The sequence below is a fragment of the Amphiura filiformis genome, chromosome 2 (assembly GCF_039555335.1).
Source record: "Amphiura filiformis chromosome 2, Afil_fr2py, whole genome shotgun sequence".
Taxonomy (NCBI): Eukaryota; Metazoa; Echinodermata; class Ophiuroidea; order Amphilepidida; family Amphiuridae; genus Amphiura; species Amphiura filiformis.
Genome location: NC_092629.1, coordinates 89,298,858 through 89,324,878, shown reverse-complemented (window position 1 = coordinate 89,324,878; position 26,021 = coordinate 89,298,858). Strand labels below are relative to the sequence as shown.

The following is a 26,021-nucleotide window of genomic DNA, read 5'->3' as shown; positions in this document are numbered from 1 at the left end:
ATTCGCCCTACCATATTGTAACTTTCAGCTTCGAGTGCGCACTGCCATTTTGAGGTTCAGTGCGTTAAAACAAGAAAAGTCTCAGGTCAACCTATGTTGAGTTTTTGATCATTTGGCATCTACAGCCTGTCTCAAAAAAATTGTGCAAGTGAAAAGCGCCCTCTTTGGCAATTAGAAAATACCGTTGTGACATAATGCTTACATCAACGTCAAGGGCACAGTCTTACCTCTCAAATATCGTTTGTTCTGTTCAATTTGCTCTTTTTAATCTCGAGATATGTTTAGTTAACAACGAAAGGGTAAAATCACAATTGTGCCACTTTTACTAGGGAATAGGGCTGGTACATGTAAATCAATGATAGGCCTAGCTGATGTTGATGCGCCTAATGCACTCCCCCTTCGCATTAGACGCATCAACACCAGCGCGCGTGCATTATTTTGTCTAATTTCATTAATTTGTCTAATTTCATGAACTTGTCAAAGTTCATTAACCTATAAGTGTGCAATATTTGTTTGTCTTTTAACATGTCTTGAATGACAAATGAGAACAGTATACCATGGTAAAATCATTGACATGCAGATGTATTTAATTTTACAGCAGAATGTGAAATATTTATTTATCGTTTAATTTGTCGTAAGTGGAAAAAGAGAACCATTATACCTTTATCATGATAAAACATTAAAAACAATTATGTATTGTTGTGTAATTGATGCATTCTTTTGATTTCACGAAGAACTCTTGATAAACTTGATGCTATCATTGATTTACATGTACAGCCCTCTTCCCTAGTAAAAGTGGCACAATTGTGATTTTACCCTTTCGTTGTTAAGTAAGCATATCTCAAGATTAAAACAAGCAAATTGAATAGACTAAACGGCATTTGAGAGCTAAGACTATGCCCTTGACGTTGATGTAAACATTATGTCACAACGGTATTTTTTAATTGTCACAGAGGGCGCTTTTCACTTGCACAATTTTTTTTGAGACAGGCTGTAAATCATATAGTTTCACCTGATATTAGTGGCATTTAACTGTGAGAGTTCTGAATATGAGAAACGTCCACCCGAAATGAGCCATTTTGCCATTGAAACTCGTGTAATACATAATTAGTGGTATTTAACCTATAGTCAGCAAGAAACAAAACAAACCCAATTTCCAAGAAGCAGAAAGAATTTATTATTGATGGGTATGAGCATGGAAAGGTCACTGGGAATCCGGGCTGCATGGGAATAGAGAGACCCTTCTGCTGTTGCTAAGCAAAATGCGTTTTTTTTACTGTTGTTGCTATAAACCCCAGATAAGGTAGAAACAACTGGTAAAAAGGACTTTAATATTATAAATCCACAAAATTATCACATTCTCATTATGTTTAAACCATATTTAGATTATTGGTGAAGTATTTCAGATAAAGTCAATCAATGAGTCCAGTAGTGAATATAGGCCTAAATAAGAAGTAGAAATGATTATTATACATGGAAACCCCCTAGCCTACTCCAGAGTAGTGACCAACTGAAATATATAATGTGTTTTATTTGGTTTCAATAGTTATAATCGATTTATCCATTGTTTAGGAAGAGTAGAGATTGTAAAAGACAGATAACCACCACCAAAAAATTAATGCCCATGGTAACCATTTTGCGGCCCAACTTTGCACATTTTTCATGCATTAAACCATATGGCTGGGGAGGGGTCACTGGCAGTTTACTAAGTGAAAATTACTTAAATAAATGATAACCAATGGTTATGATGGGTCAATGAACTATTCTGGGTATGTTATTTGCAAATCACAAGCCAATAAAGGATTTTTTATACTGTGAAAGTGCTATGTAATTAGCTCATTTTTATCGAAAATAGCGAACTTTCTTCAAAGTAAAACTTCGTTATGGGGTAAAGACCCCAATTTTTTTATTGGTTGGTTGATCATCCCCATTCATAGTCATTCCCATCCAACCCCTGACTTTAATCAGCAAACTTCTTCTTGAGAGTTATTGAATTTCAAAGTTATACCACTTTTACTAATGAAAAAATTGCAAAAAGAGGGATTTTGCATTGCATATTACACAATATTCTAGGTGGGTGAGAAAACTGGCAATACTATTTTTGTAACGCCTAATACATAGGTATTTATCAGCAGCAATTTAAATTGTTCCATACTTCTAGCAATTTCATTAGTGCTAGCTAGAAAAATGTGTCTTTTTCGAACTGTAAAATTGAAAAAATGTACTTTCCCTGTGGCAATCTTTAAAGAACCGTTACCATGGCAACAAGGGATTATCGAATTTTTCATCAAGTTACAAAATCATTAGACCCAAATACCTTTCCTATCACAAGATTTAGGCAAATTCCAAGAACCTTTATTTTTGACTTTGTCCGCACATTGCTGAATTGATACAGACCCCCAGTCTTAACCCCTGAGCACTACCTGCCGATCTAACATTGCCTCTGATTGGTCAATTACGTTGATATCTTCACTTTAATCACCAATCAGAATGGAGCTTTGCAAATAATTCACCCCATTTTTTTTTTGTGTGATGATTATTCTAACAATGTTGCTGATTGGTCCAATCGATAATGAAAACTTCTTTTTAGCCAATCGGCAGGTAGTTCTCATGGGGTTAAAGGAGGGTGGTCAGATTTCTTTTCATATTGTGTTTTGTACCCAATAATAAATACTGAGGCCTGTACCAAAATAATCTGATTTCGAAGTTTTGGATGAATTCACACTTGCAGTTAACTTTGATATTAGAAGCAAAAACATGTTTCATAACATTTGCGTGTGGCAATGGGGAATGAGGTTGTCACTTTTTTATTCATAACATCTAAACAACATATTTTGGGCCTCAAATTTCACTGTAATTATGAAAAAAAGTGGGGTTTTTACCTGATGCCGACATCTCCATATTGATAGGATAAAGGGATCTGAGGCTGTTAATCTAGCCAAACCCCTTGAAATCTACACCCTCTGTGTGGGAGATTAAGATCATGTCTTCCATAGGGGGTATGTGGATCGCAACTGGAATAGCCTAATTGTTTTAAGGAGGAATTGGATATAAATTGATAATTAGTGTAATGGAATGTGAGACTGTTACTGCCATTTATTTTGCTCTGTAAAAAATGTGGTAAATTTGGTTTCAGCTATGAGTTTAGTTTTTTGCGCTTTTAGCTAGCATATTTTAAAAGCTTTCAGACACATAATGTAGATTATGTAGAAGTCTAGAAACCTACTTCTTTTTCCCTCCAGGGTCATGGTTTGTGGGGCAACTTAAACTTCCATTGTCAGACGTTGTCAGACATATTTTGGTAAAAAGCCATCAATTTAGAATAGATGATGACAAGTGATTGGTGAAAACATGGAAGAGACGAGGTAAACAGAGGAGTGAAAAAGCCTGAAGAGGAGAGAGATAGAGAGAGTGGATAGATGAATGCACAAGACATGTGACCCAACACAAGTAAATCAGGCTCATGTTGGAAGAGACAAAAATTCAGATTTTATCTTGTTGTATGAATCAAGGAACATTTTAACACCAACAATAAGAGTTATAGGCCTATGTACCATGTTACAGTATATTTTCATTAGTGATTCAAATTTCTTATGCATTTTTACAAGCATGATGTCCAAGCGGAACAGGCTTTGACTCATGTGCACAGAATTAAAGAAAGAGAATTGGGACTCAACCGCCATCATGATACACGCATGGAGCAAAAATTGGTATTCGATTTCCCTGGAATCATGCGCTTGAGGTATTCGTTGTCATGCAAGCACGACATGGATGAAGGGCACATTTGAGAGACGCACTTGATGCGACCTGCACACGAGTACCAATACGCTTCGGATGAGATGCAGAATTGTTTTCGTTCATCTCCACACACTGTCGTCAAGGACCCGAATACCCCCAATTTTCTCCCCATAGCTGACGGCGCGATTGTACGTGGCGGTAAAGGGAGTCCCGGTTCTCCTTCTCTATTTCTGTGCTCATGTGTGGAAGTTGCTGGTTCGAGCTCCAGTGACGCCACCATTCTGTACCCTTGAGTAAGGCTTTTACTACCTCTCCACCCAGGTGTGTAAATGGTACCGGCATTCTTAAATGCTGGGAAGGTAATAGGCTCACTGTTGAGTAGGTGTGGTGATCCCTCCACAGCAACATTTCGCGGTGTAGTCTGGCCTAATCGCTAATGAAAAAGAGATGGTCACATGTCGCTCCGTTTTGAGAAAAATGCAGACTGAATTCTTTTACCTTTACCTTTTTATGCATTGCTATATGAAATAAAAAAGTAATGACCAATTATAAGTTTAATTTGTTAAGAAGTCAATGATGAAAATAGAAAACAAAGGTAGCAAAATGCAAATAATAATATCAAAATATGAAGTTGTTGGTCTGATGGAGCAGGAATATGAGTTATGCAAGTATTTTATTAAAGGGTGATGATGGGAAGTGACAGCACTTCATCAAAAGAAGTTCATGTGTGATATATTTGTTAACATGTTGTGGATAGATTGAGATGAACAACAATGATATCTACTTTAAAGCCATATTATAACATTTGCTGAGGAGAATGCCTTCAATATTTTTCAAAATTCTGTTTTTTTACACGATTGTTATGTACTTTAGTAAACTAACATATACCCTGCAAAAATCAAGACTTTAGGTGCTGTAGTTTTGTCGAAATTCAAGATTTTGAATAAACCGCAGGAACTGTCGTTTTATTATTACGATGGAAATATTAGCCGAACGCGTACACGATGTTAATAACACAGTACGTACATGGTGTGCGGGAAGGATATACACATCAAAGGATAGTATCATAACACAACTGACGGAGTGATACACATTGGCGACATCGGCGCTGGTAGTAAATTCAATTTTATTTGCTTTACCTCAGTTAATTGTTCGCTCAAAATTAAAAGGGACATATCTGATGATAAAAGCTAACATTTTATGGCAAAGAAATACTAATCTATTTTGTATGGAATTTTATAATATGGCTTTAAGTTTATGTACTCTCAGCTAGGCTTATATATAGTATTTGAAAGCTGTCAGACACCTCAAGTTGACATAATGTAGAAATCTAGAAACCCACTTCTTTATTCCTCTAGGGTCATGGTTTGTGAGACAAACTTATCCTTGTGGTTGTCACATGTGTTTTGGAAAAAAGCTGTCAATTTGAAACATGTGATAGCTGCTGTACTGGAGTTGTTAAAACATTTTACAATTTTTCTCCCGAATTTGAGGGAAATTTCAAAAATTTTGGCTACAGTGAGGCAAAATTGGGCTATTTTCTGAAAAAATTGAGACACTTGCCCGCATGGTCATTTGTACTGAGTAGCCTCTCCCCCCTGGGGTATTGACAATTTCCGAATGGTCATTTGTACTGAGTACCGTACCCCCGGGGTTTGACAATCCTGGATAACCCAAGTAAGCTTGTGTAGCTTATTCCCATTGGGGTTCATTTGAAAACTGGGAAAGATTGGACAGTCAGTCATTAGTTAACACCCTACTCCTCTCAAAATTAATTGTGAACTACATACGTACAGGTAGGAAATGGGAGGAAATGAAGGATAAAAGTGGGGAATTCAGGACTCTCATTCCTGGGAAATTTGGTAATCTGAAGGGAAATTATGCTTTTTTGGATAAAGAAATACATGGGAAATGGTGGGAAATCCTGATATGTTGGAGGGAAATTTGTCTACATTACTGGGAAATGAACATTTTGTCCAGGCCTGGTGACATACATGTAGAGAGTGAGTGAGAGAATTAAAGAGAGATGGAGAGAAGGAGATTAATTATTATACTGCAAAATTAAATACAGACATAGAGAGTATCAATAATAAAGGTTAACTTAATTATAGAATACAGTATACATTGTCTAGCAATGGCAATGGACTATTCTATTCAAAATCCACACTACCCCTGTGGAATATTTAGCTAAAGTCTTCCACAGAGGGAGTATGAGTTTCAAATAGAATAGTCAGCTGGGTAACATTTTAATTTGAAAAACTACAGTTGTGGTAGATATAGGTAAAGCCATAATACAAGCCATAATGTAACCCTGACCAATTACATTTGAAAAACATAATCCCCCTGTGGAAGATGTTCCACTGGGGTATAGTGTGGATTTCAACTGGAATAGCACAATGCAGCACACATTAATTGATGACTCCATTTGTCAAGATGAGGGCTTTTTATGTGGCTCACTCACATGGTGATGTTGACATGTATGAAATAAGATACAAACCACATCTATATGGAAAAGACTTCAGACGTGTCTTGTTTCATTGGGCTATTGCACCTAAAAGCCACACTCCCCTAGCTGTGGATGATTTTGGAAATATCTTCCACAGGGGGAGTATGAATTTCAAATGGAATGAACACATTAGCAGTTCCATTTGAAACACACCCACCCTCAGTGGAAGATTCAAATTAAATCTTTCTTAGAGGGGGTACAATTAAATTTAAATGGAGCTGTAATGTGTTCATTCCATTTGAAAATCATACTCCCTCTCTGGAAGATATTTTCAAAATCTTCCACAGGGGTAGTGTGGATTCTAAATGAAATAGCCCAGTAAAAGATATAGTTGCAGAACTAGATATTCAATAGAATGATTTAATACACTTCCATACCTGATAAACTAATAATATTGAAAGACAAGTCATCTGTATGATGTGACAATATTACATTTTGCCTTTCAATAAAAGGCTTTCAGAAATGTGAGTGGTATTATATTGTCATACAATGGAAGCCAATTCAACAATTTTTAAATTGAAGTATTGAACAAAAGGCAACATTTAAAAATGTTACCTTTTGTTTAATGCTCTTCTTCAGTTCTTATCATTGTTGTAGTTGAAGAAAGAATACAGTTTAATAAATTTCAGAACTAGGGATAGATATATGTAATATTACCGGTCTTATTCTTTAAAGCCTATTCAGCGATTTAACTGCCTTATTAGTTTTATTAATTGGGGAAGTAAGAAATTGAACAATTTAATAAATCTTAAACCGGAAATAGTAATTTTCTCATTCATATATGAACAATAGTGACAATCACATGAACAATAACTTGGACATATTTGGACATATTTCCTGCATGCTCAGATCACATCATCACAGGAATAGAAAGTTGTGTAACAATATGGCTGCCATTTGGTGGCTTTTGAAATCTTACACAAAACAAATAAAAGGAACTAACACACAAACACCACTTTACCAGATCTTTTAAAAACTTATGATGCCATATTTTTTCCCAAAAACTTGATTTTTATGAGACTTGCACTCTGAAACACTGTAAAGTTTCAACCCTCTAAACTTTGGTCCCCCACCCCTGGGTAGAACAAAATTCACTGAAAATCACTTGTTGGCAAAATGTTTCAAATTTTAGACAAATGTTCAGATTTGTATGCTATCCGTAAGTCATTATGATCCCCCTCCCCATGCACTCCTGGAACAAGAAACCAAAATATGAAACCGTCAGTGGTATCTGCTCTTAATACTGAGACTTTACTCAGAAATGTAACCTTTAGTGTGAAATGACAAAAAAAACACTTCAAAACACTGATTTCTTATAATTACATGTACAATGTATCTGACAATTCATCTGTGAATAAAAACAATGGCCATCACCTTGGAAACATGACTTTGACATTTAGACTTGAGGTGCTCTGTGACATAGTAGCATATTGATGTTTAAAATTGAACAGTTAACAGCTCACACAATTTTAACATCTTCTGAAGAAGTATTGATTGCTCTTAAATTGCTCGAGGCGATAGTTGATATTTTGACATGTCGTGACGTTTTCTTAAGTTCAATGTTTATAAGTACATGCATGTCATATATTGGGATATTCCAGTTGAAATCCATACACCCCCTGTGATAGAAATGACCTTAAATCTCCCACACAGGGTGTGTAGATTTCAAATGGAGTCACCCATTTAGGGTCCATACACCCTTTATGGAAGACATGACCTCCGCACAGGGGGTGTAGATTTCAAATGGAGTCACCCATTCAGATAACCCTATTTGAAATCCATATTCCATGTGTGGCAGGTTAAAGTCATGTCTTCCATAGGGGTATATGGATTTCAATTGGAATAGCCCATTTTAGATGGAATGTGTCTTATTTGGTTGTTGGGGCATGGGGGACCATTGCTGGGTAATGTGTATGTGCCACTGTGACAACCTACCTTTTTGAGCACGTCTTCCACTTCGATGACCCCAACTTTCATCAGGTAACTTAAAGTTCTTATGCCATCATGCAAAACCGATTGGTTTAACAAGTATGCTGATGATACAACCTGTTAGTACATGAAGTCATCACGGTAGCAATTTGTATGTGAAAGTATGTGTCTTATACTGTCTGATTAGGGTATTTTGAGATACTTGTAACAGGTTTTGCAGATGTTATGTATATTTTGTGATCAATAATCTAGTGTCCAATTGATGTGCTGGAAAGAGGGGGGGGGGGCAGAGTTCCCCGACAAAAGATGAAAGAAAAAAGTGCCCCTCTGACAAAAAATGAAAGAGAAAAACAGGAGAGTAAAGGAAAGAAAAGGGCCCTTTTCTACCAAAATTCAGCCTGATCATGGGTCAAAATAGTGTAAAATACAACATTTTTGCATGGCGCGCACATCGTCCCAATAATAAAAGCCTTTTTTAGAAGCTCAAAGACATACAGTCTCTATGTATTGTATGATCATGATGATGCAACTGTAGTTTGTTTCGTCTGTGCCCTCGTACTTTTATTTGACAAAAAAAGCTGGCTACACCCCTAGTCTCATCAGGACTTGTGGTGATCAGTGCACCTAATGAACAGTTTCACCTTAACTCCATCACTGTTTTTTGCTTTCCAAAAGTGGAAGGAAAGAAGGAAGGTAGGGAGGAAGGAAGGAAGAGGATGAAGAGAAAGATTGGTTTCCTCACCTGGGAATTTACCCACTGACCCATCGGGTGTCAAACCGTGTGTGTGACCATGGCCCGCCCAGCAGTTTCCTATTTGTAATTTGGCATGATTATGCAATTGGATCATGTGGGATGTATGGTCCTACAGTCACTTCGTGCTATATGGTTTTGTATGGTTTAGTTGCGTTAGAGTACATGAATGCTCACACACTCTCTTTTAAAAAAAAACAACATTGGTGTTATTTTGACCCTCGTCCAGTTTTATTTCAGATTGAGAAGGATAAAGGCGTCATATCAGCTTTCTAATGAAATTAGTGTAAGTCATTTAGGACTTTTTCTATATTATTGGCTTATTCCAGTGGTAGACCACTCTTGAGTACATTGAATATGGAGCTTCAACCCAAGAACTACTGAGCCATATTTTGTAACACACACTACGAATATGACGGTGTTGTTTTAACCCCTTAATTTTCAATTATCAATGTCATGTACCGTATATTTCGTACCAATGTATAGCTATGGGTCTCAGGCCTGATGGGTCTCTATTCAGTGATACTAAAATAAGTACAAACATTCCCCACATCATGTTGCTAAGACGTCATAATGTGAGCGCACCCATAATTTGGGAAATTCTGGTTATGTGCAAACATGCGATTTTCACATAATTTTCTCCTCAGGTTAGAGACGTACCATTTGATTCTGGGGGCATGGATGTTTGGGTCGAGCGGAATTTTTTTTCCGTTTTTGTTTCTCCAATTTTAATGTACACCTTATGGTCTGCCCTTACAAGCTGCTACCGCAAAAATAACAAGGCACAAATATTTTCTTTTTGTGGAAAGGTCAATGAAAGAAAATTTAAAATCCCAAATTTAGCGCGTAAACAGTTCAAAATTAGCAAAGCGTAAAAAATTTACGGCACGAAAATGCCTACATTTGCAGTGGATAGTGTGTATGGGTTGCTAAATGTATACACCTGAATCAATTACATATTTATTTGTAGGTCCTGTCTACTAAGTGTAATTTATATAGCAATGCCAGCGGCTTTCAAACTACTCAATTTGCAAGTGCTGTGAAGAGCGCATTTAGATTAACTTGTCTGTCTATCTATCAGACTAGAGATGATATTTTACCCTTCCCAGAATCCTTTGCAACATGATGCATCACCTCATCTAATCAAATGGCACTCCCATGACTTTGTACAGGTTGCCTTTGTTTTCATTTTGATAATCATCCTGGCTAAACATGGGTCTATAGTCAAGAATTCTCGCGATTCACAATACGATGCGCCTCCAGCGGTCGCTGGGTCGAGGCCAAAATGCGCAGTGCATCATGGGAAAATGAGTCGACATCCAAAGCCCGCGTAATACGAATACAATACAGGAACATGCATCATTGTGGGTTTAAATGTTATTATAATGATGTTTCATGCGAATGCACACTAAAACAACAATTTACAACTATAGTAGATCAATTTTTTATCTATTGATCACAGGGAATCCTTTGTGGAGCTGTTTTCAACATATTTATTATCACACTCGCGTGAAAATTCAATAGCAGCTAGAATGGCGATGTCGACTCTGGAGTCAAAAATTTGACTGCCAAAAGCAACCGCTGGAGGCGCATCGTATTGTGAAACGTGTGTATTAATAAAACATATTTTGCAAGATCTGGATGTGTTGTTCATTGAGGTACATTTTGCACTAGATAGCAAATCAGTACAGAAAATTGAAATGGGAGAAATGCATTATGGGAAGTGTAAGATGTCTTCTGTGCTAGCAGACTGACAATTGAATAAAAATATCTGTGTCCGGTGTATTGCCAATGTTGTGGTTGTAGAGCCCAATTACTTGAGGATAGCTTGCCACACTTCCTCTACACCACAGAATTAAAACCAGAGAACCGGGACTCGACCGCCATCTTGATACAGGCATGGAGCAAAAATTGGGGGTATTCGGTTTCCCTCGGAATGCGCTCGAGGCATTCGTTGTCATGCAAACGCGACATGGATGATGGGCGATTTGAGAGTCGCACTTGATGCGACCTGTACGCTGAAAGTACCAAGACGCTTCAGATGAAACGCAGAATTGTTTTCGTTCGTCTCCGCAAGACCGTCGGCAAGGACCCGAATACCCCAATTTTCTCCCCATAGCTGACGGGCGCGATTGTACATGCCGGTATAGGGAGTCCCGGTTCTCCTTCTCTAATTCTGTGCTCTACACACATCACAATATTTAGCCACATTACCTAAAACTGGGTTACATTTTGTTGGTGTCATTTTTATAACATTAACCCTAACACCCAAATAAAAGAAGGGATAAAGAGAGTAGATGAACAAAGAAGATGGTTTTATTCCATGAGGATTCAAACTGGAGATCCCTTGAATCATCATCAGTTGAATGCCTAGCACTCATCACAAGAAATAAGTCCAACTATCAACATTTCGTTATAACATCATTCATAAGGTTAAATTTTGTACCAATAAAACTAACTTAGAAATAATTATATGACTGGTTACTAAGTATTGTATGAAAATGAAAGTATCAATGACCGACTTTATTTGCTGCACCTGGTAGTAAGAACTGGCAACACTATTGGAAGTAAAGAAAATTAATTTATCTTTTATATTGTTACTTACACCACCTTAATGCTATTGATAAAAGACATTGATCGCAGGAGGATTTCTGTGCTTCAAGCAAGGAAGTAAATTTTTAGATATGAGGAAAGAAGTGTTTTTAAACACTTTCTTTAAGCATTAAAAATGCTTAAAGAAAGCATTAAAAATGTTTCTTTAAGCATTTAAAAATGCTTAAGCATTTAAAAGTGTTTCTTTAAGCATTTAAAAATGCTTGATATTTCTTTGTCTGTTTACAGCATAAAATTATTACATCGTGTGAGTTCTGTCCCATTTTAATGAAATATTTAGCAGAATGTTGTACTATGTAGAGGTTGCTTCAGATTCAAATAAGCATATAAATTATGAAAAATGAAAATGAATCTATTTGGGCAAATTAGAACTAACCCCTTAAAATGACATTGTAACCCGATATTGGTGTACATATGCTCAAATGCAAAATATAACTCCAATGTATGTTTTTTAACCCTAACCAAACCAAGCATCATGTATTTTAACCCTAACCAAACCAAGCATCAAAAAACCTCAATTCACAAAGCACCTTACATGTATACCCCATGTGATGCAATTGCATCATCATGCAAACAGTCATATTGGCACGGAAAGCTTGGCCAGCCAACGTAAGTTCCCGGCATGATGAATTTTACGCGATCACACGAATCACGTACATGTAACCTTGCGTTCGTGTATACGCTACTGGACTGTGGAACCATCACGGACTAACAACGCGGATCCTGTACAAATGTATAGGAAGAGTTGTTAAAATGGGGTTAACTCTCCATCAAAACTATCATTGGGCTATTGCAGTTGAAATCTGTACCCCCTATGGAAGACATGACTTTAATTCCCACATGGGGGTGTAGATTTTAAATGGAGTCACCCATTCAGGTAACCCCACTTGAAATTCACATTTGCTGTGTGCAAGATTAAGGTCATGTCTTCCATAGGGGGGGTGTATGGATTTCAAGTGGAATAGCCCATTGTGTCAGAAATGATCACCTTACATAGAACATTCATTTTAACACTGTAAAACTTCTTGTTTTTCTGATCCGCAGTGCCATCAGTATTTAAGTTACTACAACATCTACCAGCAACAGGCTTACCAGCAGATTTACAAAGGTATGCTGACAAAAATAAATTTATATATGAGGGTCATTCAAAAAGTTCTACCTCCATCATCACATCTCTGTTATCTTGCATGCCAGGATTTTAAAATTACTTATGATTATACTCTTAAATCTTGGCTACAAAATAAAAGTTATTTGATTAAAATGTGATTTTTGGTTGTTTAGATATTAAATGCTGGTTAAAGCGAATACAGATTTGGTATGGAGCCGAAGATCTAGTAAGCATCATGTTGTAGCTTTGGATAAATCTCCATAAAATTGTTTTTAAGATGCAGTTGTCCAAAAGTTTACTCAGGATAAATACTTTGTTCCTATCTGACATGTCTTGGGACTTCAAAACAAAATAAAACATGTTTTATATCAGAAGAAAACATTGAAGGGTTCAACAGACACACAAATGTTTGAAATTTGCCAGAACTTATTTTTTAGCTAAGATTTCAGAGTATAATCATGGGCAGTTTCAATTTCCTGGCACGTAAGATAACAAAAGATGTGATGATGGAGGTAGAACATTTTGAATGACCCTCGTAGGTTAAAAACTACATATGTGATGCGATCAAGCAAAACCAGTCAGAACTCGGAAATATCAAATTTTCAGTTTCTTATGGAATAGTAAAAAGCATTTACAAAGCTGCATTATGCAGAACATCCCATTAAAATTGAACAACTAGTTCCAAAGATCAGAGCAATTAAAGAGTTTCAAAAACAACAGAAAACAAAGGAAATGTTTCCTTTGTTTGGCTATATCTCAAAATCATTATTTCTGAGTTCAGACTGATTTTGCTTGATCGCATCACATTACTTGTTGAGAAAGTAATTGAACAAATCAATGTAGGGGCGCTGAGATGTTGATGCGTCTAATATGGGCTGTTCTAGTTGAAATTCATACACTCTCTATGGAAGACTTGACCTTAATCTTCCACACAAGGGATGTGACTCCAAATCTACACCCCTTGTGTGGGGGGATTATTCCCGGGGGCCACTCAGCTATATTGGTGTACACATGCGTGAACAAAAAAACGCGTAAAAAGGGGTCTTTTTTTCTCGACGAACGCGTCACGCGCGTTCCGTGTTTAGGGGTCTAAAAACGCCGTTTTTCAACAAAAAGGGGTGGTTTTTTTGTAACCAGCAAAACGCGTGAAGGGGGTAAATTTTCGGAAATTCTAGGAAATAAGTAGTACCAGATTTGAACACTTGTCGATCCCCCTCGCCTCTCGCAAATTTTCCCAATTAAGAATTAGCATCGTACCAATCGTTATTATAATACAGCGCCCCATCCCGGCCCTCCATGTATGCTATACCCAATACAGTGTATTGATCCCTGTTGATGACCGTCCCCCATACTAGCTATAGCATTCATTTCCCGCATGAAACGAGATGAATTTTCCACCCATTGCCTCCACCACATGCTTGATCTTTCTCGATCGTTTTTACTCGGGCGACGAGCAGCATGTGACAGAGGCTAGCTGAGCTGAGATTTTAATATTTTGCGGACACTCGAGAAATACTTTGCACCGGGATTTAGCTGAGGATTAGTCCGATAATTGGTAAGTTTCTGACCTGTTTCTGAATGTTTTTCTTGAAAAGTCATGTTTGGTTATTTCCTGTGAATATTTGTGTTATTGACTGATAACATTATCCAGCTCAAAAATGTAGATTTCTTTGCGAAAAGTTATGCAGCACTGGAACGAAATTGTACATGTGTACGAGCATGTCAAGGGTGCTTAATTTGCTGGGTTCATTTGGCACACCGGAATATGAGTTTCCCGGGAAATACCAAGGACATGAATTTATATATTTTGTTTGAATGTTAATCTTAAGCTTATGGCTACCGGGATGGCTACTCAGAATTTGCCAGAAATGGCCATTAGGTTGACCCTGCGAGGGCCCGCCAGGCAGAGGGCTACGAATATTCATTTTAATATTGCCATGATTGCATCGTATATGGTATCATGATGGTCCGGGGCGAGATGTCATGGATGTACAGCGTTCCAATGGAGTATGAACATCGATCCCGGACATCGATACGTAGTAAGCTAAGTTACAGGGCCAGTGTTTAGGCAAGTTTTTACAAAGATTCAACCCTCCGGACATTCATGCATTGCTCGGCTCATCAGTCCTGTTATCGGTTCAGTATCTGAGGAGCATGAATGATGCCGGGGCATGATTGATGTGCTCAACTGGTCATATTTACATGTATTTAGTCATGTTTAGTACAACAAGTCATACCTAGACTCAATTTATCCTTTGTACTAGGTATGACTGCTTTTACCATAAAATTTGCGTCAATTCCCGATGTGAGCCATGTTTTTTAGGTTCCGTGATTGCCGATTACATATATAGACGAGAGCAACTGGTAACCAGCGATCTAGCGAACCTGTGCATGCAGTATCAGGCTGATATACAGCTATTCAATTGCGTGGTGCATGGGTTATGTGTATTTTCAATGTAAAATGCCTATACGGTGATTCACCCAAAATAAAAAAAATCACCGTATAGTCCGGGAATTTAGTATTATTTTTATTTAGTGTTTATTTAGTGTTCATAATTTGGCCAAACAAAATTAGATATTGGTTTCCTGTAACATAGCCATAGGTCGGACGGTAGGAAAACAATCCCATGAATGATAATAGATCATAGGCCTATGCCATTTTATTTTTATAGCAGTGTGGTGTCAATAATTTGTTCATAATGTTTGCTATTTAATTTCCGTGTTTTTCATGAATGATTATTTTGAAGAAGACAAACAAAACATTGGATGGTTTTAACTTTTATGATCAGTTAAAATGGTGATTCTTTGATGGCATATGGTATTTCATGCCATCTTGATAGAAGAAAAAAAATTATGTTGATATAGGTATATTCAATATTGTGATTTCCGGAAAATTAGGGCAGAATTTTAACACGGTTGGACAAAATTAAATTAAATTTTCCTCTGGCTTGCGATAAAATTTACTCAGTCGCACATGATTTGTACACACAATTGGGTAACCGGAAACCAAACTAATTTTTCATCTGCCTTAATTAAATATTATTCATTTAATTTTGGCCCAGAAATTTCGGACACAAAGAAGCAAAGCTAGCAAACACCACACGCCCCGCCACACGCTCATCACAAGTATATGTTCGTGTATCAGGCACGCCATATAATGATATAGCACATGTGTCGTACACGTAATATGCGACTGTTTCAACTTGTTCGTGTCTGGAATTAAAAAAGCAAACAAATACAATAATAATTGGTAGATTACATGGTTTGCGACCCAGTATTTTTGTTATTTATGGATCATTAGTTACAATGTAGCTTGAATATCGAGCTTATTATGATACTAGGGAAAGTCACATGAAAATAGCCACCTTTTCCATTTCTCTCTTCATTAAAGGGCACTTATCCCAATACATTGTACCCGGGACATTGCGAATGTCCAACCAAGATGGCCAATTGTGAGGATTGCAAAGATGCAGTGGCTACTTGTTTCTGTGATGACTGTGAGGTGCTATATTGTGCAGATTGTGATTTACAGACACATAGGAAGGTATGTAAAATCAGTACCATTATTCTTGTGATAATGTTAATATGTAGAAAATATAATTAGGGATGACCATGAAAATTTGAAATTTTTCCTGCATTGTAGAATCATACCTTATTAAAGAGCTCATTAGCATTTCAGTCTTTAAATGACCTCAATAGGATAAATGGTACTGAAGTTATGGCCAATTTTATGTGCATGTTTCGAATAGGCAGTTTGTACAGATTATGGACACCAAGCAAAAATGGCACAAAATTTAATAATTTCCAGTTTCAAATTCATTATTTTCAAAAAACACCTTTTCAGTAACCCTTGAAAATGGATTACGGTACATGATTTACACAAAATACTCACAAAAAGAAATCATTTATAAATGCGGGTTTCATAAATGCATTCGGAGATCTGGTCTTGTAAAATTGCCTTTTGCCTATATTTCTTTGTACAAATGATGGCAGTCATGGAAGGAAAATTATGAACAAATTTGACCAAAAAAATGTATCACCAAATTTTGACAACTTGTTATTTAAGTCATAAAACATGTAATAAAGTTGATTTGTAGTGATGATTTTTTTGTGCGAGGTTTCCGAATTTTGCATCCAAGGCCCTAAAATTATCAAAGTCCAAAAAGTGTAAAATTCGGAAACCTTGCATAAAAACTCGTCACTACAGATCAACTTAATTATATGGTTTTTTTTTACTTAAATAATTGTCAAAATTTGGTGATACATTTTTTACACATGAGACTCATCCATGCGCTCAGTTTCTCATGGAGTGCTAGATATATGAACTATGTGAAGTTTATCTGATTTCTCCAGAGGTTCATAGTTTGCAATTTATGTTTTTACAGGGAAGATTGAAATTGCACAAAAGACATCCAATTGCAACATGTGGAGACTGTGGGGACCAACCTGCATCTGTCATGTGTACTGAATGTGCCCTTGCATACTGCCAAGATTGCAACACAAGCACCCACTGTAAAGGAAGACTTCGTGAGCACACAGTACGTAAAATGTATTTTTTATTTCTAAGCTAATGATTGATGATCAATCTCACTTCATTGGACAATATTTTCATATCTTGGTGAGCTCATTTTCCGCTTTGAGTAATAGTTTAATTTCACTTCATCATTTTCATATCTTTATTTTGGGTGTAATTTGACTGATTCCTGGGGACTGATGACACTTGGAATATCATAGAATTTTAAAACTGCACAGACATGACAACAAATTGGGGGATTGTCATGTGCCCTACTGCCCTTGTTATAATCTTTCCTGTTTTATGTCCAGACATGATGCTTGGGTAGCTAGAGTGTTATAGTGACTTTAACATCATTAACAAATCTGTAGAGCACGAAGATTGATCATATATTATGATCATGTTCAGTTTAGTGAAATCTATCTACCACCAAGTCTAAAAACCTTATATCATTATTTAGCTTCAGGTTTTGGAACTAGCTAAGCTCTATATGTGGTTCTTTCCCCAGGAGTTCTTTAGGCTCTGATCTTGTTGATAGCTCTGAGGTCTCGTATTCCTTCACTAGTTCTATCTTCATGATCTTCAAATCATCTGAATGGTGATCACCTGTGAGGGGGGAAAATATTGTGTTAAGTGATGTAAAGGATTCCCTGCATTACAGTATACAATGTACATTATATTTCAGCGTAACATCCTTCAAACAAGTACTAATGCCAAGGAGGCCACCTCAAAGAGCATGCACAAAGTGGTGCCTGAAGATTTACCCCGGGGAGAGCCACACGAAGGGGATGTGATAGAGGAGACTCCCAAAGAGCTGTCTGAAGATCTTGATGATGAATTGGATTTGGTAAGGATACGTGCACATGTAGCTTTTTGTTTGTAAATTTTCTTTTTTGGAAATGACACTTATGTGTTGGGCAAAACATTGATGATAGAAGCTAAATTACTTTCCCGTTTGACCTTTAAAGTTGCTGTATGACCATTGCAAATGCACAGTGTACTATGTACTTGTGTTGATACTGATTATGTTTTATACACTGTAAAATATATTTTATAACTCAAAAAGCAAATCCATTCTGATTTTTTAAATCACAGAGAGTGATCAGCCTTCCTGCCACAGCCTCACAGCCAGCCTCACAATTGCCAAAGAAAACGTATGAAGGGGATGTGATAGAGGTGATGGAGGAGACTCCCAAAGAGCTGTCCGAAGATGTACTTGAAGAACCCTCTGAAGATCTTGATGATGAATTGGATTTGGTAAGGATACATGCACATGTACAACAATTTCTTTGCTTTTGTTTGTAGATTTTCTTTTTTGGAAATTACAGTTATCTGTTTTGGCAAAACATTGATGATAGAAGCTAAAGTACTTTCCCGTTTGACCTTTAAAGTTGCTGTATGACCATTGCAAATGTGCAGTGTACTATGTAATTGTTTGATAACGATTATGTTTTACACACTGTATATTTTATCACCCCTGGTTTTATAACTCAAAAAGCAAATTCCATTCTGTTTATTTTTTTTTATCACAGAGAGTGATCAGTCTTCCTGCCACAGCCTCACAGCCAGCCTCGCAATTGCCAAAGAAAACATATGATCCTGAATATGACAGTATACTTCAAGCTGTGATTACCTCTCGCAAACTAGAGCAGCTTTACAGCCTAATATTCCGTGAAGACACTGTTTACGTTCATTGCATCCCGTGTAATACCGATATTATCGCTGGCCCACTTTACAAGAAACTACAGAACTTCAAGACTCATCTCAAGAGATCATGCCATGTTGAAAGCCTCACTACCTACCATGACAGGATGTTAAGGAAACGTCTTCACTCAGAAGCGTTACAGGAGGAAAATGAAAGAGAAGCTGAGCGAACCAAACTAGACCGCTTAAAGGAGCAGAAAGAACAACAAATTCGTGCATTGTTTGCTGATATTGACAAGAAGTACAGAGGTATTTTCGAATTTGAGGAACCATCTGGAACCGTTATGTGCAAGTACTGTATTCATCGCATAAGTCTGACACCACAGAGGGGTGAGCCACTGCATAATATCAAAGAGCACGTTTCGGGCCCTCTGCACAAGGAAAGGTCCACATGGAATTCAAAGCCGCAGTCATTCTTGACCTCATTCTTGCGCAAGAAATGATTTGAAGAGGAGCAGGAGGAACATTATTTTTGTTATGGATTTTATGGCAAAACTATCACATATGGCAACAAAGTATACAATGTTGAAGAACTGTACAAGGAAGAGCCTGCAAAAGATCCTCATGGTAAACATCATTGGTGTCTAGAAGCGCAACGAGAAATTCCAAATTATGTTCGATCTACAGGTGGTTTCGGAACTATAAGAAGTCCCAAGTGTTCTGGAGTTACACACAGATCTACCTATACGTGTTCACATTGTCAACAACTTCCCATGCTAACTAGCCTTCGACTAAGAGTACTGAGAAGAAACAGTAGGCCTACAGAAAGCATGTCCTCAAAGTGCAACAATCGCTATCTAAATGATGAAAGCAAAAGACAGAGATTGAAAGATTACAGAGATTTAGCTATGAGAGAAGCTCAGAAGGTGTACAACCTCAATCTGAAGCTAGCACGGTGTAAGGGAGTAAGGCAAAAACTTACACAAATCATCACAGAACAGGCAATGCGAGGAGACGTTACCGCAATCACAGCATCACTTCATTCAGCACATGAAAAGGGACTGCTTGAGGGCAAACAGAATATCTTGTCATTCCTGAAGACAATTACAAGCAATATGAACAAGAAAGGAAATGGTAAGCGATATGACACCTTCACAAAGTCCATGTTCGAAGTAGCAAAAATTTGGGGTGGTTGGCGTATGGCCAAATTTTTCTCAGCCAATTTGAATGGTCCTGCTGAAGGTACAATCAAGAGAATAATGCGCCCACAGAATAAGCCGGCTCAGCCAGGATACCAAGAGTCATCGATCAAGGAAGTTGCGGACATGTATCAGCAGTTGATGAGAAAACATGAGATCCAGTCAGTTTTAGTCGAACAGGCTGAGGATGAGACTTGTATTATTAAGTTGTTTCACTACATCCAAAGGTGTGATTTGCTGGTAGGATCCTGTGGACAAGCTGGGCCTGAACACAAATGTGGACCACATCATACACTTAAAGTTGGCTCAGGACCTGATGCTTATGAGAACTTTGTGGAATACTTCCAACAAGGAGTGAAAGCACACATGGCCCGTGCCATTATACTCAACCCACTTGACATCAGATTGCCACCATTTGTGGTCTACCTTGGCCCAACATGCAACCGATTTACATTTGCAGATGTTTTGAAACAGTGGGAGGAAATTGAACAGCTATACAACAGACACCTTCACCCAGTGTTTAAGGCCCCTCTCATAGGAAGAGCGTCAGATGGAGATTCGCGGAGACGCAAAGCCATGGTGATCACAGGCAATAGCAAAGATGGTGAACGTTACACAATCAACCATGAGAACTTCATTTTGTCGGGTCGAGTTATAGGCAACAAGGAAAACCCATCGGCCCTTCAAATTAATAATCAAGATTATATACATTGCGGAAAAAAACTCACCTATGCATTAGAGAGCACCAGCAAATCATTGAATCTTGGCGGCCACATTGCACACATGAATCACGTTAAACAGGTCACTACTCATGCTTCATTTACTCTGCTAGATCATGGGCTACGCGTGGAAGACATTGAACGCCAAGACAGACAAAATTGGTCGTCTGCTCAACGGTTGTTTTTTCCCCGTGTGCAGGATTGTCTGAGAAAGTTGGAATGTGGTCATGATGGAATCGCACAAGATGTAAAGGGTACAAGATTGTATTTGTACATTTGCTGGTTATTCATCGAGATTTTTTGCTCCACAACTGCATCATTGTTGACAAGAATCCGCTATGCTTCACAAGTAACAAACTTTTTCAGGATTTGGCGCTTGTGGGTCCACTACTCGAAAGGATTGACGCTCAAGGAGCACTTCATCTCCAGGGAATGTTACCAAGACATTCTTCTTGCATGTCACGCATCAGTACTCATAATCAAGGCTACTCGCGACTTCAGTCCATCAGAAGAAGTATGCCTTCCTAAGTGTGGCTCGGACTGTTGCGAGGACTACTTCTCACAAAACGGTTCCTGGATAATGAACAGACGTAATTTCACCTTTGGTGATATGCTTAATGCATTACCATCCATGAACCGAATCATGCAGCTCAGAGCAGATCCTTATGGTCCAAATATACCAAAAGGCCATAAGAAACAAAGCAACATTTGGGAGAAAGGAAACACCGCCCCCGAAGACCCACCAGACTTGAAGGACTTCCCCAGTGACCAGGAGATGGTATCTGCATGGGATGAAGGCATCAACGAAGCCCGAAAGATTTGCAGTGATCTAGGTAAGTCATATGCAGTATTTCTATTAATAATTGTATTGTGATAATTAGGGAAATCAGTCTGAAGTCAAACATGTGACATTTTCAGTTTTCTGTTTAATTATATTACCGTACTCATTTGGAGAGCTACATTTTTTAGAAACCTTCAAAGTTATGATCAATTCTCAAAGCAATAGAAAGCAAGGAAATACATTCAGTTATCTGGCTATATCTCAAAATCAAGTTTGCTGAATTACGACTGATCCCTCTAGATCGCAACAATTATAAACTGTGTGTACAATCGCCAAAGCAAGTTAAAACAACCTGACCCCAAGCAGAAGTTGAATCATATTTTCAAGATGCCGTTTCTAGTAAGAATGATAAGTACCATAGCATTCACTAGAATTGTTTTAAATTAAAATTAATGTTTCAAATATTATTACTTTATGCAATTCAAGAACTTGGTACACATTGCTATCTTCTGACAATGAATTACAATCCGCCACTAAAAAGATTGTAAACATTTATAAGTGACATTTTACACTCCAGTACAAGTGCCGTATGACCCATACCTTTAGATAATATTCTAAAATTGGAGAATGTGAAGGAGATCCTTATTTCTTATTTTGATTACACATTTTAATTTTCAGGAATGGAACCATCTGAGGGTAATGCAGACTTCTTCCAGAGGCCACATGTCTTGACACCGCAAGAGGAGACGGCACTTCTCTCAGCGATGGCAGACGATGGGGATGACCATACTACAGAAGATGAAGATACTATGCAAGATGTCCAACTTCTGTCAGCACTGAGAAATGGACTGGAGGAAACAGACGAAGACCCGGCCGAAGATGAACATGATGGCCCTGTTGCTGACATAACTCCTACAGTAGAAGTCCCTGAATTAGGTAAGTACACATGTACACATTTGAATAAGACCTACAATTTTAATTAGGCAATGTGTATTAAGGTACCAAAATTGAGAAATTTAATTCATGCCCCGCAGACATGCTTTGACTTCTCTTTTCATAGTGTATAGTACTTTCATGTTAATTTGTTAACATGACCTATTATTGACAAGAAAATTGGATATAAGTGGATAATAGTTAATATTGATTACCATAAAAAGACAGAATTAGTTTTACCACCATGTCCATTTTTAACAAGATAAGTAACAATATAAAGAATAATTTTTCTTCAACAAATCCTATTCCGGTATCATGCACTATGATCGGAGCTGCAAAAAGTGAAGAAAGTTTTCAAATTTACTAATATAATTATGAAAAGAAATGATTTTGTGTGGCTTTGTTGTAATTTGCTTACAACAGTAAAATTGTATTTTGCATACTTACAGGTCCTGTACACAAATCCACTCTAGCATCCATGCTCAACTCGACGTCAGCTGACAAATTATCTAAGGACAGGTTACGCAGGGTCAGAAGCAAGCCATCTGGTCAACAAGAAGAAGAAATTGAAGCAGCTGCAATTGATTACAGGCGAGAAATGTCACTTTTCTCTGATGTTGCTGTACACCTGAAAGAACGAGGACAAGCTGCCACCTTCTTGCTGGGCAGAATTCAGCGCATGTTGAAACCTTCAGCCAATAGAGGTAAAATAGAGTACACTAAGCCTGTGAGTCTGGATGACCAACATCACCAGAATATTGAGATCCACATGACAGTGTATGAAGAAGTGGAAAAGACCAAATTTGTGTACCGACAAGGAGATATGCGCATCTTCACAGCAAGCAGTGTAATTATGGGTGTGCAGTTGCAGGTTCAGGAAGATGACTCCTTCCTTTTATCCACGACTGACAGTGATCAGCTAGCACAAGTTTTAGAAAATCAGAACACAAGTAGTAGATCCCGTAGTAGACGAAACAATCCAGGACGCGATCTAGGTGCAAGCACGAGTTCTACTAACCAATTTCAGGAAGAGCAACAGATAGGGGATGATGGAAGGGTGGTTCTTGTCGTGGAGCCAACAACTTCTACTGATGGTAATCGGCATTCACAACGGACAAGGAGGGTTGTGCTTTTTGAAGACTATTATTAAGTTGCCATGCTTTTGAGGGGGATAGAGTCCAACTCAATTTAGGTAATATTCATGCATTTTTGGTGTTTTACAGTTTATAGCCTACAAGAATATGCATGAATGCTTCCAAAACTTTACAATTAGGGAGGTCTTGACTTACGGTTGGCTGAGCATGAATTGAATGTACATTTTGCAGAAAGGGAGTGTAGCCCAGTGCTTTCAATGTAAAGATATGGTGCTTTATACTTCATACATAGACTTCTAATTCAAGATAAATGACAATAAGTGTTGCAATACTGGTCTCTTAGAACTGGTAGAAATATAATTTTTTAAATGTGCTACTTGAACAATGCAACTGCTTTTAAAACCTTTGAACACAAAGATGATAAAGGGATATTCATAGTGTGCTTACTGTACCGGGTTATTGTACTAACAACTTGTGTGTGTGTTCTCCTGTGCAATACTGTTATTATAAAGGAGTAAGTTAGTGTTTTTGTTTTTTATTAAATCCAAACAGTGCTACCATAATCAAGAGGATTGAGTCTAGTGTCACTGATATTGCTACTGTACCAGGCTACATGTACATTACTGGCAAAAAGATTCATTGTTATTTGTTTATGTTTTCCAATAATTGCCACATTTATTTTTATATTGCATCAGAAAGTCAAGATTTGAAGGGTAAACAAGTCTCAGAAGAAGTGCTGTGAAAATTCTGTAATATTTGTGACACTGACACTTCATTTGATTATGGCTCATATTCCTAAGCCAATATGAAACTTTCAGCTGACTGTAAATAACATTTGGATATATTTTACATACAAGGTCATAGTACGCATGACAAAAGATTTTATTGATAATGGCCTAACCTTTATTATGGTGCTGTACTTGCCTATGATCTTGATGTCGTAACTTGATTGTAAATATTGTGAGAAGGTGAAGGAAGTGCCTTTTAGAACCTCAGGATTACATGCTTATCCCAGGATGCTTATTGATCTTTTATTTGATGTATGTACCATACTAGTATTACATGTATTCATACTCATATTTTTCATACTCATACTTATCACATTTAAAGGTGCTTAACATGAAACTTTGGAAATATATTTTGCTACAAATCTCAGATATGGTTAGTTTCCATCTAAACAGAACCAGACAAGAAACCAGACAGAAACAGAACTGTAAAAATATATTTTGTTTGGAAGAAATAAGAGTAAACAACGTTTATGTTATTTATTGTTTTATTTAAACAAACATCTCTGATATACATGATATATTACATCTCTTGTAAACTTCAATGTCTTTCAACTTTTTTTTAATCTTTCATGAATATCCTTTCATCTAGTTCTCTCATGGTACTTAAAGTTATTGTAAACTACTACTAGCTTTTTTTTATCTATGATACAAATTCCAGGGTATGATTTTTTTTCAAAAGGAGGATTGATGATTACTGTGTACGAAAGCCATTTGGAAGTTCATAGTTTGATATATTGCTTTCTATTTGAAATAAATTCTTACCTGATGAATTTTAAAAGAATGTGTACATTGTAATTCCTTTTTTAGCCATTGTGACCCTCACCATTAAAGTGTATTGTTGGTATTAATAAAAAACCTGCTAAGGGGTGCAATTTTGACCAGAACCTGTTTAGGGGGTACTTTTTTGGGGGGAAAGCGCGCTAAAAACCTGTTTAGGGGGTGATTTTGAAAAACAGGGTAGAACCTGTTTAGGGGGTGTTTTTAAAACCGTTGTTCACGCATGTGTACACCAATATAGCTGAGTGGCCCCCCCGGGGGATTATTAGGCCATGACTTCAATAGGTGGTGTATGAACTGGGATAGCCCAATGCACTAGCAGCGAGCCCTATGTATTGGAGAAGCATCAGCCAGCAGCGCAAGTGCACTTGATTTATTCATCTAATGTCATGGGCAACAAGGAAAGTGCAGTTTTTAACATAAACTAACCAATTGCTTTGAATGATTTTTGGATTGATTTGTTCAAAATCAAATTAGATTGTATCAAATTGGATTAAAAATCAATTCTAAGCAATTTCTAATCCCTTAGATTAAAAATTTGATTGAATTTTAATCTATTAGATTGAATATTTCTAATAGATTAGAATTCAACCAAAGTTTGATTGTCCCTGGTCACAATTACTTAGATTGATTTTTTAATCTTTTTATAGGAATTTAGAGAGTACAGGAATTTCTCTGATGGAGGGAATGTCAAAATTTGTCATTTTGTTTCAGTCCAATGGTGCCAGTTTCAAACTTGGATTTTTTGTCATTCAAATGTGTATAACTAAGGCCCGGCAAAAAACGTGATCTTGCTTTTCACGCCGAGATTCTCGCTATTAACCAACTATCTCGCTATTTAAGAAAGTTTCCCAGCAGTGGACTTACTATAAAAATGTTGCTTTATGCCATAAAAGTTTGCCGAATTTTATAAAATGCAGTTCCAACT

General features: G+C 37.3%; 1 protein-coding gene across 1 annotated transcript in view; it reads left to right on the top strand.

Annotated features, from left to right (window-relative positions):
• LOC140146805 (CMP-N-acetylneuraminate-beta-1,4-galactoside alpha-2,3-sialyltransferase-like) overlaps positions 1–26,021 on the top strand; it is a 168,131-nt gene that overhangs the window by 117,075 nt on the left and 25,035 nt on the right. The window contains exon 7 of the mRNA XM_072168685.1: positions 12,582–12,645. Within this exon, the coding sequence (XP_072024786.1) occupies positions 12,582–12,645 (64 nt within the window). The remainder of the gene's footprint in view (positions 1–12,581; positions 12,646–26,021) is intronic.